The sequence below is a fragment of the Rattus norvegicus genome, chromosome 11, assembly GCF_021556685.1.
Source record: "Rattus norvegicus strain SHRSP/BbbUtx chromosome 11, alternate assembly SHRSP_T2T, whole genome shotgun sequence".
NCBI lineage: Eukaryota > Metazoa > Chordata > Mammalia > Rodentia > Muridae > Rattus > Rattus norvegicus.
Window position 1 is genome coordinate 85,033,943 of NC_141544.1, and position 15,092 is coordinate 85,049,034.

Here is a 15,092-nt window from a genome sequence, read left to right on the forward strand (position 1 = left end):
GTTACTTCATAGGGTAGTCCTTTTAAAATTGCTACTTTCGCAAATGTTAGAGAAAATGTAAACATGTGATTGCCAAAATAATGAGTAGTATAGAGTAGTGAGTCAGGCTACAAGCTACTAATTCCAAGTTCCTACTGACCCTTGACTTCTAGCCTGGTACAAACATACCTATGGCCTCCACAGGAATGGTTCTGGGAAAGGAACAAGGGAGTTGGGGAGATGAGGAGCAGCGCACTAAGGAAACTGCTCTCTCCCTCTGCTGATAGGAGAGAGCCATAGTTTTGGATATGCTGTGTCCTGTTCTACAGAAATCTTAGGGCATAAAATACAGCCATTTTGTCCATGAGGTCATTGCCACTCTCTGCTGTTTCAAGGCTGTGTCATCAGGTGGGGCTCTTTCTGTGTATATTCTTGTCACTTCCTTGTGGCACTCCTGGCACTGAGACCACATGCATCATCTTTGTAGGAAATCCCCAAGGGGAGAGACTTCCTTGCCTGTTATCCGTTGTACTCCTAGTTCCTGCATCTGTAAGGGGTGACTGACAGGCTGATCTGGTACTCCTATTTAGGGAATCTATTGGAAGATTCTCTCCTGACTAATTTACCTTCTTATTCTCTAGCAGGGCATTGTCACAGATGACCTGTGGCAACAACCAATTTTGATAAATCATTCTCTAATGCAGTAGTTCTCAGTCTTCCTAATACTGCAACCCCTCATCTTGGTGTGACACCCCAACTATAAAGTTATTTGTGTTGCTACTTCATAATTGTAAATTTGCTACTGTTATAAATCATAATATAAATATCTGATATGCAGGATATCTGATAGATGACCCCTATGGAAGGGTTGTTTAAGTCTCCAGAAGGGTCTTGACCCACAGATTGAGAACCAATGCTCTTTTGGGAGTGTAACATATTTTTATACGTACCGATCTTTCTAGATAAACATTTTATCTATGCAGCCGGAGAGAAGAATAGCAGCACATTTTACAGCTGGTCAATCAGAATGAAACAGCTCACTGCCTCCCAACAAAACGAAAGGAAACACAACTCCCAAATGCATTACACTGAAACCTGCTATCTAACACAGCTTGAGCTAATGTTGCTTTCTTTCTTTTTTATTGGATATTTTTATTTACATTTCAAATGTTATCCCCTTTTCTGTTTTCCTGTCCATAAAGCCCCCATCCCCTCCCCCTTCTTCTATGAGGGTGTTCCCCTACCCATCCACCCACTCCCTTTCCCGCCCTGACATTCCCCTACACTGGGGGAGGAGTCTAGCCTTGGTAGGACCAAGGGCTTCTCCTCCCATTGGTGCGCAATAAGGCCATCCTCTGCTACATACGCAGCTGGAGCCATGGGTCTGTCCATGTGTACTCTTTGGATGGTGGTTTAGTCCCTGTTTGGTTGGCATTGTTCTTATGGGGTTGCAAACATTTCATTAACCTGGAAGTCCAGTCAGTTTTATCTTGGTTGGCTTGGGTCAGGGAACTAGCCAAGCTCCATCCTTTAACTGGATCCTGGTCCCTTCAAATCACTACATGACATGTGGACCATAATATGAGTGGTAGCTTAGTAACTACCTCACTAATTCAACCATATTTAACTAGATATTCCTGAAGATTAAACTTCTATACTTGAAGAAATCCAGAGACTGACTTGTGCAAGGCAGGTGTGTTTTCTGAGCCATTGAATGGAAACACAAGCACTTTTGATTCTGTTTGGGGTTCCTTTTAATGGTGGCGAAGATAAACCCTGAACTCTACTTGGAGGCTCATGTCATGAAGACATGTAGAATGTTCTAGAAAAGTGCCAGGCACTTACCACCAGGCATTTGATGGGTGAGGAAGTAAAACTCTGGGGACATGATAAAATTTACCTCATCTCAAAATGGAGGCCAGGATGGAGTTCCCTGCATCCCAGACCCTCATCCAGGGCTGCTTCTACCACACTGCACTCCTGCCACCTGTGTTCCAATCTCAGCTGGCATCAGAACAACTATCGAGTTTTGAAAGCAGATTTCAAGCCTCAACTGTCAAGTTCTCAGAGTTGCCAATCTGTTGGATTTAGGTTGGGGCCCAAAGAATTTGTGTATTTAATAAGGTCTTGGGTGATGTTAGACCTTGCGGCAAAGGACCAAATGGTGAGGAAAAGAATTGGTGTATAGAGTCAGAACTCCCATCTATCAGTTCATGTCTTCTTTGGGAGAGGAATACAAGCCAAGACAATTAAAGTTTATGTAGTATCAAGAGGGAAAATAAAACAGAACAGATTTATCCAAGTGTTAGAAGTGGACTTCAATACATGGCTTTTGTGTCTTACTGAGGTAGGTGAGTTTTCTGAATGGAGACACAAACATTTATGAATGAATGCTATTTGGGGTTCCTTTAAATAGTGGTGAGGATAAACCCAGAGCCTTGCTGTGGTCAGCCAGTTTTATACCACTGTGTTGCATGCCCAGCTCAGGATCCTTTTATTAGGACATTTTCTCATTTGAATTAAGACCCTATGAGGTGATGAAGGATTGAAGGAACCAGAGAGGTCAAGGACACCACAAGAAAACCTATAGAATCAACTAACCTGTGCCCATAGGGGGCCGCAGAGATGGATCCGCCAAACAGAGAGCGTGCATGGGAAGGACCCAGGCCCTCAGCACATGTGTAATAGTTGTGCAGTCTTCGTGTGGGAGTCCTGGCAGCAGGAGCAGGGTTGTATTCTGTTGCTCACTCTTGTTCCCCTAACTGGGCTGCCTTGCCTAGCCACAGTAGAAGATGCACCTAGTCCTACTGCAACTTGATATTCTAAGGTGAGCTGATATCCATAGGAGGCCTCCCTTTTTCTGAGTCTTTTCTGAGGAGAGAAAGGGGATGGTGTTGGGGAGGTGAGGTGAGAGGGAGGGACTGGGAAGAGAGGAGGGAGGGGAAGTGATGATAGGGATATAAAGTAAATCAAACAAGAACTATGCTTATAGTAAAGTGGCAGAGAGAGAGAGAGAGAGAGAGAGAGAGAGAGAGAGAGAGAGAGAGAGAGAGAGAGAGAGAACCACAGAAGCAGAGGAACCTTCTGCCTTTCAGAGATTCCAGCTCTGTGGACCCTGGGCTAGCCTGCCTGTGGCCTCCCTGACAAATGCGGCTGGAAGACCCAAGGAGAAGACAGAAATAAGAGGAAATGAGCAGGAAATGGGAAAGCAGGGAAATGAAGGCAATGGAGGAGAAGCAGGTTGAAAGGAAATAAAGAGGAGGAAGACCACGAATGAGTAAAGACAGAGAGAGGTGCCAAGGCAAAGGCAGATTCCTTGTGGGATTGTCTGTCAAGAGCCAGGCTTCCAGCACGAGACCCTGAAGTCAGTCAGCAGCTTTTCAGGACATTGGTTACTCCATTGGTAAAACAGGACTAGGGACTAGTCAGGTATTTAGTCTTTCTTGAACTGATGTGAAGTGATTGGTTATGTGAATGAAAACCATTTACAAAGCATGAACTAGATAATCAAAGGCCAGTGGGGTGTGTGTGTGTTTGTGTGTGTGTGGTATGTTCATGTATGTGCAATATGTATATGTGTGTGTATGTGTGTGTGTGTGTTTGTGTGTGTGTGTGGTGTGCTGTGTGTGTTTGGTGTGTTCGTGTATGTGCAATATGTATATGTGTGTGTATGTGTGTGTGCCTGTGTGTGTCATGTGTGTATGTGTATGTGTGTATGTGTGTGTGCCTGTGTGTGTCATGTGTGTATGTGTATGTGTGTCTCTGTGTGCACACATGTGTATATGTTTGTGTGTGTACGTGAGTATGTATGTGTGTGTCTGTGTGTGTATTGGATCTGAACCTCCAAAAGTTCTCTATGCAAGAGATCTCACTATTCTCGGGGCCTATCTGCTCATCTGGACGATGCATTTCAGCCGGTAGTCTCTTCTAGTTTTTCTGTACCTGTATTTGCAAAGGGACATACATTGGAAATAGCCATCACTTCCCTACAGCAAAGGGACATACATTGGAAACAGTCATCACTTCCCTGGTGGCTCTGGAAGCCACACCCATCATAGAGACCTGTTCTTTCAACCAGGAGACTCCATCAAGTCCCTCCCTCTGCTCCCCCAGAACTACTCAGAGAAGCCCTAACTCCCTCCAATCTTGCCTTTTCCATCTTGATTTCAACTTTAATTTTTAATTACCTGCTCTTACGCGTCATCTTAAATAGATTCGTTATGCCAGAGACTCTCCAAATGAATGAGCTTCTAAATTGGTCTTTATGTAATTAGACAAGAACTCAATTATTTCCAATGTTCTAACTAGCTGAGACTTAGAGAAAACTATGCTTTCGGCACCAATAGTTGAAAAGTCTACTGCTAGGTTATTGCATTAATATGACAACATAAAAATATTTTGTTTGAATTATTTTGCAATAGTCAGAATCTAGCAAGGTCCCATTAGGAGGACAGAGTGACTCCCACCCCAAAGTGCATTGTATATCTGCTCTTTGTCTTATTAAAATATCAGTGCTTGGTATTTGTCCTCAATCCCAAGCCGGTAAGATTGCGGTTTATTATCACGGATGCTGATTAACGAGTCATTTCTCTACATTAACAACTGTGATGTGCTTGCTGGAAATCCGCAGCGTTCAGCTTACTTTCCGTTCTCTTTCTTATTAGGCAGCGCCGAGCATGAGATTTTTTTTTTTAATCTTTCTTTCCAAGAGATGAGTGTAATTACAATCTTATTTCATAAATTTTAAAATGCATTTGATTCATCAGTCATCCATTCGTGAATTTTTTGCCCATTTCTGTAGTGTTGCTTCATTTCTATGCAAATAGCACGATTTACATTCGTCGGTGCTGTGCATTAAACGCTCCTGGCGATTTCCATATCTTGGTTCTAATTACAGACAATGCTTTCCCCTTCGTTGTCATTGTATGTCACATATGGTCAAAGGCCCCTGATCTGGGGAGGAGAGCATTGCGATAGTTGGATATGAGGCCTCGATCAAGCCCCTTCCTTTCGAGGTTCCAGTGGAAGTTGGAAGAGCTGGGTCCTTATGTGCAATCTTAGAAATGTTGCAAAGCAGCCATGATGATGCCACCCGGAAGGCTACAGGTCCAGCAGGGGGTGTCTGTCAGTGATAGTGTTTGTGCTTACAGGTCCCTGGTCTCTTCCTCCCTTCCTCTTGTGCACCCTGGTCTCTCAGCACCCACGCCTCTCCCTACAACAGCATGAAACTTTATGTCTCTGCTATTGCACACGAAGTTTCTCTGATAACACTCCTTCTGCTCTTCCACTCATTCGGTCACTCAAAGAGGACTTGCCAAACGCCAACCACATATCAGACCTAGGGCATAACCAAACAGATGGAAATCCTGTCCTTACTAAGGGGCAGTCTAGTGACAATCCCTCTCCCCTCTACGGAGAATAGCAAATGGGTATTCTAACTCACTGAGACTTCCTCAGTCTTCTCTCCCATCCCTCATTCTCCATAATGTCTGTAGTCATCCACTCTCCCCTCCAGTCCTGGAAGAGATTATTATTTCTCCTAGTCTCTGCTTTAATTTCTGACTGTCATGCTGGCTTGCAATCTGCCTTGTATTAATATACTATTCATTTTCAGTTTATGTAGAATTCCATTGTTATTCTAATTGTTGTAACAACCCTGGAAAATGGTTATTATGATCTGGATTTCAGAGGTGGGGCATCGGGAGCCCCTCCTTACATTTTTATTTCCTTTATAAAGTCTGTGAGCGCCAGTTGATGAGGGCCACAGGCCTAGCTCATGGGCAGGCATTTGGTGGTGGTGGTGGTGGTGATGTGTGTGTGTGTGTGTGTGTGCATGTGAGTGTGTGTGTATGTGTGTGTGTATGTGTGTGTGTGATGTGTGTGTGTATGTGTGTATGTGTGTGTGTATGTGTGTGTGTGTATGTGTATGTGTGTGTGTGATGTGTGTGTGTGTGTGTGTGTGTGTGTGTGTGCGTGTGTTGACCAAGGCATGATACACGGAGTTCCTCAGATTACCCAAATGTGTATGAAAGTACTGAGAAGCTTAATTAGGGGAGATGAATGGTCACAGTAGGATTACATAACAGAGACTTAACGAAGTCAAAACCACGGAGGGTTTTTTGGAGGTCCAAAAATGTTAGTCAAAAAGTGATTCTGGCTAATGGCACCAGGCACACGGAGAGTGGTGAAGGCAGATGAATGCACGTGGGTAAAGAATGTGAAGCGGAGCCTCTGATCTCTGAGCCCCAGGTTATTCTGGCGTCTCTGATGAAGCCACGTGCTTACTGCGTCTTTCTTTTTGCTGAGTTATAAGCTTTGTGGAGCCAGCGGTCAGGGTTTACTTTCCATCCCTTATGCTACTGTGGCCACAGCAGGTGCCTAGTATGTGTTTGAGCAAATTAAGTAGGTGGTATGGAATCGATAATAAATAATTATGGTTTCCACTAGCATTTTTGATTTAAGACTGAGTGAAATGCTGTGTGAGAAGGCAGGATACACAGCATTATGGTTCTCTTCAGTGCATGTTCTCTCTCTCTCTCTCCCAAGACCGTGACCTCATTTTATTAGACACCCAGCCTGAAATAGAGCTGGCCTCTGAGGAATGGCTAAGCATTGACAAAGAGCTTTGCGGTCTTGTTTGCGACACAGGACCATTAACGTTGTAATTAGCATGTGAGGCGTGTGCGGTTGGGCTGGTTTCTGGTGAGGTCTTTCTTCCTGGCTTGCAGGCCCACCTTGCCACCTAGCCTTTCCTGTTTTCTTAATGCTTCTGGTTTCTTTTCCTTACCACATGTGACATCATTCCTGCTGGAGTAATGTGTCACCTGAGACCTCAGTTAAACTTAGTCACCTTCTTAAGGCCCTATCTCCAATATTGGAAATTAGGGTTTTAACATGTGAATTGTGTGTGTGTGTGTGTGTGTGTGTGTGTGTGTGTGTGTGATTTCTTCTATGACAGGAAGACATACTTAACCCTTCTCCACTGCCTCTCCCTAGAAGTGAGGTCTTAGCAGTTCCTCCCTTCTTTTGTAGCATAGACCTGTGTGCGTGTCCGTGTTTGTGCGTGAAGTATGTATGTAGTGAGAGCGAGGTGACTACTGGCAGCAGGCATTCTGGGGACAGGAGTTAACTCTTACTATCTGCAGCTCCAGAGACTACCGAAGATTAGCCAGTTTACCCCACTGTCTACTGTCCACTCAGAAAACAACAAAAACACACCAAAACTCCCAGTCAAAACTCCAAAGACAGGCTGAGCTATTCTGGGTTTTCCTTTCCCATCCTCCTCCTCTTCCCTCCCCCTCCTCCACTGTGTACTCCTTTTCTTCTTCCCCATTTCTTTCGCACAGACCTTTGTCATGTAAGTTGCTTGCTATTTGCCTCTCCTCCTTTTTGGTCAATAAACCCCAGCAGAACTGAGACACTGGCTAGTCTGTGATTTCTCCAACACACAGGACTTCCTATATGACTTTGTATTAAAGGCAATATTCCAGCTAATACCAACCCTTTCAGATCGGTAACATGGAGGTCACTAATTCAGCCCTGTATGGAACTCACTTCTAAGAGAAAAGTCCTCATTTTCTAGTGTCTCTTTGGGCCTTTGGAATGGCTCACTTTTTTCTGAAAACAAGCTCATAAGTGTATTTCATGTGTGGGGCTCGACCACAAGACAGGACTGGTCTAAACCTGAGGACCGTCATACAGATTTTAAGAAAAGAATTGAGTTTGATAAGCAACAGATTCCACTTCAAAGTTTGCTATCAAAGTTAAACTGGTATTTCCAGGTTCAAAAGGACAAGGTCATGGGAATTAAAGAAATACCGTTTCTCTACTTGTCTGCCTAGGTCAAACATAAGAAGCTCTGCAGTGGTTTGCAAATCTGCTTTCAGATTCAGGTGTTGATCTGGTTAATTCTCTCTTCGGAATGATGTAAACCTGTTTGACAAGCCTGAGGTGTAGAAAGTTCAGACCTCCTATAGCAGTGGTTCTCAATCTTCTTAACGCTGGCGGCGGCTCTTTAATACCTCATGTTGTGGTGACCCCTAACCATAAAATTAGTTTCGTTGAGACTTCATAACTACAATTTTGCTACTGTTATGAATCATAACGTAAATATCTGTGTTTTCTGACGGTCTTAGGTGACCCCACAGGTTGAGATACACTGTTTGAGACAATTAGTTTGGTCTAACCACTTTACAGAAAACAGCAGCTACCAGAAGCTAGGAGGTACTGTGTGGGTGTTGGGAACTGAACCTGGCTTTTCTGCAAAAGCAGTGGGTGATTTTACCTGCTGGCTTCTCTCCAGCCCATTTTTTTTTTTTTTTTTAGAAAGCAGAAACTGTGTTCATTGGTAATACCAGTTAAACTGGATATGGCATGGCAACTGTGTCAAGTGTGGATTTAGTAAAGCTCAGATTACCAGAGGCTGACAGAAGATGCTAGAGAGGATAAACAGAGAGGGGCCAAATCCGGGTTCTAAATGAACCTCGCCTTTACTCCTTCATCCATAAAATGGGAGGACAAAATACTTACCTCCCAGGGTTTTAAACATTAATTGAAATATACACATGCAACACACGGTGACTGAACATAATAAATGCTAAGTGCTTTAACAACTGTTATTAGAAGCACAGTTCTTTTTTTTTTCTCCATCTTTATTAACTTAGGTATTTCTTATTTACATTTCAATTGTTATTCCCTTTCCCGGTTTCCTGGCCAACATCCCCCTAACCCTTCTCTCTCCCCTTTTATATAGGTGTTCCCCTCCCCATCCTCCCCCCATTACCACTCTCCCCGCAACAATCACGTTCACTAGGTGTTCAGTCTTGGCAGGACCCAGGGCTTCCCCTTCCACTGGTGCTCTTACTAGGCTATTCATTGCTACCTATGGGGTCAGAGTCCACGGTCAGTCCATGTATAGTCTTTGGGCAGTGGCTTAGTCCCTGGAAGCACAGTTCTTTTCTAATGCACTATTTCTATTAAGTTTTTGAAAGTTTTAATGTATTTTGATCATATTTGTCTCCTATCTCTTACCCTGAACTCCTCTTAGATCTACTCCCTGCCTACTTTAATATTCTTTTTCTTTAATAACTCTTATTACATGTGTATATACACACACAATATATATAAATAAGTTAATGCAACCTGCTGAGTCTAGTTAGCATTGCTGATGGGTATATGTATGTCTCCCACTTGGTATTAAATAACCAGTTAGGGGCTCAGCCCTGGAAGAATCATTCTCCGTCTCCCAGAAGTCATTTACTGCCTGTAGCCCTCCATCTAGAAGTGGGGTCCTGTGGCATTTCTCCCATCCATGTTGGCACGTCAAATGTTGGTGTCATTGCTCAGCTCTTGCTTAGTTTGGTGTATTTACTGAGATTTCCTAGGTGCAGTTTTCTTGCCATATGTAGAAGATAACATCTACATGTAACAGTCCTCTGGCTCTCACCATCTTTCCGTCCCTTCTTCTACAACGTTCCTTGAACCTCGGGTGTTGGAGTTGGGTTGTAGATGTATCTGTGGGGTTGAACACCCCACAGACAGTTGCTGTCTGCATTTTGAACCATTGTGGCTCTCTGTAATGGTGTCTGTCCGCTGCAAGGAGAAGCCTCTGAGAGAGGAGGGCTACCTTGGCTTACTTGGGTCTGCACTTTGTGTCCATATTTTTTTCTTACAGTAAAGCCTGATTGTAGAAGTTAAGTCTGGTTCTTCCTCCCAACTCTTTGCTCTTAAAAATAAGACCCAGACTCAAAATATATTTATCAATACCATGGCCATATAGCTAGGCTCTACTCTGACTTGATCGTAATTACAATAGCCCAATTATTTTAACCTACATTCTGCCACATGGCTGGTTACCTGTGCTCAGGGACCATGCATGTTTCTGGTTCCTTATATGTTCCAGGGTCAAACTTCCCTCACCAGGCTCTATCCCAAAACACTTCCTCTGCCTCCCAGATGTTCAACTTCCGATTTCCTGCCTAAGCCACAGACCATAGACTTTTTAATTGACAAATGATACATCCACACGACACACAAGATATTCTCACTACGTCTGATGAAATCAAAGAGCAAACTAAGTAATACCGAACTATGTTAGGATGGCTTCTAGAGGCCTAAATGTCTACCGTATAACACCTACAATATGCCCATTAGCTCAGTCTACTGTTTAACCCCTAGAACATGCTCATGAGCTCAGATGCTTAGTTACTCAGCCAAGTTCAGCCAATCTTAGACTTCGAGTATCACTATGCGCAATCTAAGTTTGATTTTATTATCTCTGCCCTTGCATGGAATAATATCCAATTTCACTGTTTTGCTTTTTCCCAGCTGTTTGGGGTTTTGTTTTTAATGAGTGTTTTAAAGGGTTTTCAATGTTTTTAATGGGTGTGCCTGCATGCCTGAGAATACATGTATGGATAGTGCCCATGGAAGCCAGAGGTCATTGGATCCTGGAACTGGAGTTGCAGAGGATGTGAGATGCCGTGTGGGTGCTAGTGATTGAGCTCATATCCTTTGGAAGGGCACCCAGTGTTCTTAACCACTGAGCTGTGGCTTCAGTCCCTTTACTTGTTTTTATTTATTCATTTATTCTATGATTAATTCATTGACTTTCAAAGTTGTAGTAAGATTGTTTCTCTTCCCCCCCTCCCCCATTCTTCCCGGTTCCCCCTTTCTCCTTCCAATTCTCCCACTATTCCTAACCCCTAACTCTTGTCTGTTTCTTTCTCCTTCTAAGACTCCAAGTTAGGCCTTCTGGGAATACAGACATTTGACAGCATCCCTGCCCACATGCCAAGAGACACAGTAAGGTGGATATCAAAGGGCCCAGGATGGCAAGGACCTTGAATACTCTGATGATTTAAAGGAAAGCTCACTCAGAGAAACCAGGATGGTTACCAGCATGTGAACCTTTGAGCTGGACCTTGAAGGCCACTTAGCATCTAGCTATGTGACTACTGAGGAGAAAAAGAAAGGAAATAGCAGAAATGAAGACTCATGGAGTTTTTCTCCTAAGGATAACCAACTGATCAGACCCAGCTCTGGCTACTGCACTTTCTCCTTGCTACATCTTCCAGAATTTAATTAGCACTGGTACCTTTGAGGCAAGTGTGTGTGTGTGTGTGTGTGTGTGTGTGTGTGTGTGTGTGTGTGTAGGATAAACTTCATCGGATCTGACCTATATTCCCACTCATAAACATCTGGGTTAAACTCCCATCATTTCATTCTTAGCCCGGAGCTTGATCAGTCATTCACGTGGGTGTGTATTGATTCTTCAGATAGAAGTTGCTGTTTGAATCTCACCAGTCTCTAAGGAAGCAATGTGGTTGGTGTCTGCCCACCAAGCATGTACTCCCTCCTAGTTTCCTTTGGGAGGAACTCACCAGTCAAGTGCAAATGGAAATAATTTCAAGCAGAGTCATGTTGTAAGGACTCTTCTTCAGCCCCACCTTGCTCAGTATCTTCCTAGAGTGAGTCGCCTCTGTGCACACTTGATGTTTACAGTGTTCTTGGGGCTCACATTGTGCTGTCATTGAGCAGGTCTCAGTGAAGACGTAAACCTTGTTCCTTACTTCAAGGTGATCTGGAAGAAAGAGGAGAACAGAGAACCTTCCAGAGTCACTGTGGTACTCCTTTAGAAAATCTTGTTTTCTCCAAGAGGGAGCGTGTCAGTGAGACTGTTCGGGGAAAGGTGGATTTTGAGTTAAGTCTTGAGACATGAGGGAGAGTCTATTTATTAGATTTCCTCCCACTCAGAGGGGCACATAGTTCCTTGAAATCTACGGGGTTTGCTTCCTTCCCTGTGAGATTGCCAGCTAGATTGGAAGATCATGGAGAATGTTGTTCTTGTCTGAGAATGTGCCTCTTGCTCTCTGGCTTCGGTTTTGGTGCTAGTGTCTCATGCTTTTGTTGACATTCCTTAATGAATGACCACAAATCTTTGTCACTTAAGATTCAAAGACAACATCATATGCCACCTTTCAGTGGTATATATTTCTGTCTAGAATGTTCATTAGCTCCATAACTCACAACATTATGCAAAGTGATGTTTTTCAGGATGAATTTTAGCCTGATGACCTTCTCTTAACTTCCTGGGGGTTTTGATGTCTATTCCCCAGGATGAATTCAAAATTTATTCTTGGAAAAAGGTAATGTGGATCTCCCTGTCAGCACTGAGCAGCACGTCTGGTCTCACTCCTGACCACCCTCTCATTGCAGATGAGGAATTTATCATAAACAGAGCCATACGAAAGCCAGACCTAAAGGTAAGCAAGCTCTGAATGGCAGAGAATTTTGAAGAATTATTTATTTCATGTATATGAGCGCTTGCTTGCATGTATGTAAGTATGCCATGTGTGTGCCCATAGGGTACAGAAGTGGGAGCTGAATCTCTTGCCATTGAGTTATAGATAATTGTGAGTTCTCATGTGGGTCCTAGGAACCAAACCCACATCTTTTGCAGGATGTGCAGGATCTTCTGCAGCACTTAGTATGTGGAACTCTTAAAGCATCAATCCTATCTTATACTGTAAAGCCAGCCTTGCAGTGAAGATAACCCCTAAGGAACATTCTAAGGGATTTGCTTTTTTTTTTTTTTTTAAATAAAAGATTTGGTTTGAACCGTGGTATCCAAATGCGTTTGGGTTGTTCCCTTTTGTCTAGTTAATGCAAACTGCTTGGGTTAACATTCATATTGAAAACATATTCTTATGAGGTAGAATCCTTTCTTGTACAGTTGCGTATGTACAGATAGCTGTTTAAATTAGCTTTTGACAGCAAGGTCGGGCTTTAACATGAAAATAGTTGCTGAGCAGCTCTCTACCGTCCATTGTCTTCACTCAACTGTCTTGAACTGCCATCATAAACATCTGGAAGATGTCCATCTCCCTGAGTGAGCAATGGCTCCTCTGTGAGGTGGCCCTTCAGCTAAGAATGAAGCTTCCAAGGTCAGCCTTGGATGTAGCTTTAGGGTTTTATTTCCCTGAAATTTTAGCACTTTTGATAGTCAATAAGGCAAACGAAGAAGTTTCCAAGTAAACAGCGATGACAGAGGTCGTAAAATAGAAAGTTTTGATATCCAACCACTCTATCACCACTTCAGTGTATAGGAAGTTTGTTATCTATGGCATTCTTGAATCTTAAGTTTTTGATTATAAAGTAAAAGTCATAATCCTTGTTTTGCTTTTTTTAAAATCAGGGTTGTTAGGAATCTCATACACAGAGTCAAATATTAAGGTGATTTGTGAACTATAAGAACTGATATTCATAATAAAGTTTGAAAACCTTCATTAGTATCAGGGTCTTAGGTGCGGTCACGATGGCATTGATAATCATGGAAAGAGAATCCCAAAGTGATAGTCATATACGGTCTTCTTCCAAAACCTGAGGCAGGTTTTTAAATTTTGCTGAAGAGGAGACCATAGGGACTATGTTGTAGGATGGCATGCAAAAGGAAGATGTTCTTATGTGTTCCAGCAAAAAGCAAGGTGAGGGGCTAACTCTTCTGATTCCTGAGCAGAAAAATGAAAGTCACCCACAGCAGATACAGCAGCTACTCCTTGTCCTAGCTTCTCCTGGGTGAAGTTCTAGAAAACAGACAAATAAGTAAACTCATTTACAGATGCTATAGTGACCAGCTTTGCCAGTTTTTTGAAACTCTGAGGATGATAAAGGAGTCACAATCCGGGCAGAGATGTTTTCTGGTGGGACAGTCTCATAGATGCTTCAATGGTCTCTGATGGACTTGTGCTTCTCACCATAGGAATAGCCACAGAAGTTGTCAAAAGATAGTGAACCAATCCATTTGATGTCTTGTGGTCCACTAACCAGTTACCTCTTCATTCCCTCTGGCTGTAGGCTTGTTTTGTGGAGATTTGTGTCTATTTTTGTTTTCTCTTTCTCAGTTTGTGGTGTGATGTGAGCCCAGTATGGAGACCTCTCATTCTACCCTCAGTTTGGCCCTTAAAACTAAGTTTCCAATAGAGATTGTCAAATTTGTGGAATTAAAAAATATAAGCAAGCCTCATTTTGTGCATTCTGAATCCCCAAGTCAAGGGGCTTTCAGAGACTTTATTCTGAGGCTGGCTTGAACCATATGCAATGTGTGTAAGAGACAGACAGAGATAGAGATAGAGATAGAGATAGAGATAGAGATAGAGATAGAGATAGAGAGAGAGAGAGAGAGAGAGAGAGAGAGAGCACTAGAGCCTGAGGTGGTGGAGCCACGACTCCTGTTCGGTGACATAATCAAAAACGGTTGTCAGGAGTGAAGCAAAGGGGGTCCTAATACCTGACCTTCTTCAGGAAGATGAGGAAGGCTGAAGATATTGTGTGATGAACTCTAAACATTCAGGGATTGCAGTGGTGCCTGTTGGTTCACTTTGCAGGACTACAGGAGACGCACAAAAGAATTTAAGTTATAAAGGAAGAAACCAGAGGTTCCAACCTGGCCTGTGTTGGCTAACAAGCCCCATGGTTGGTTACTTTCGAAAATTTCTTTCCTCTCTGTGTTTGACAGCTTACGAAGGAAGGATTTTCCCAGAGGCAATTTGCTCCATTTCATAGTCAAAAATCAATTGGAAATAGACAGGCTTTCAAATAATTTCTTTTGTAACAAACCTCATTGGAATTTTTACAAATTATAACGTTTAGAACTTTTGCTTGAATTCCATTGACACATAAATACATACATATATACATACATACAAGCACACACACACATACATACACACACACAAGCACACACATATCAGAGATAGAGATAGAGAGGGAGAGGGGGGGCGCTGGATGCTCACTGAGTAGAATTATGATTCAGGAAGGCTTTGGAACTTAGAGATTTAAATTGTATTTTCTAGTTGACATGTGCTTTTGCAAAGCAGTCATGCATTTAACAAAAATGTATTGAATACTTTTATTATGCACCAGTTAGAGCCTTTCTCGAGTTTTAAAACTTACCTGATGATTGGTTACACAATTCATAAAAGAGCTGAATGGAACTTAGCTATAATGTGGCCAATTGCTTCAATGTATTCCTGGGGAAACCAAGGCACAGGGAAAGTTAGTTAAAGTTCTCAAGATCACAAATAGAAGCGCTGCCAAAACCAGAAGCCTTGAAC

General features: G+C 42.8%; 1 protein-coding gene across 4 annotated transcripts in view; it reads left to right on the forward strand.

The window, feature by feature from the left end:
- The window catches only part of Atp13a4 (ATPase 13A4), a 139,151-nt gene that overhangs the window by 56,926 nt on the left and 67,133 nt on the right, over positions 1–15,092 (forward strand). For 3 of the 4 annotated variants that reach the window (XR_015632658.1, XM_087575804.1, NM_001191658.2), the window contains 1 exon segment: positions 12,096–12,242. Coding sequence is in view for 3 of the 4 variants with exons in the window: in XM_087575804.1 (XP_087431930.1) it covers positions 12,096–12,242 (147 nt within the window). In the remaining variant the exon portion in view is untranslated. 4 annotated transcript variants of the gene reach the window in all.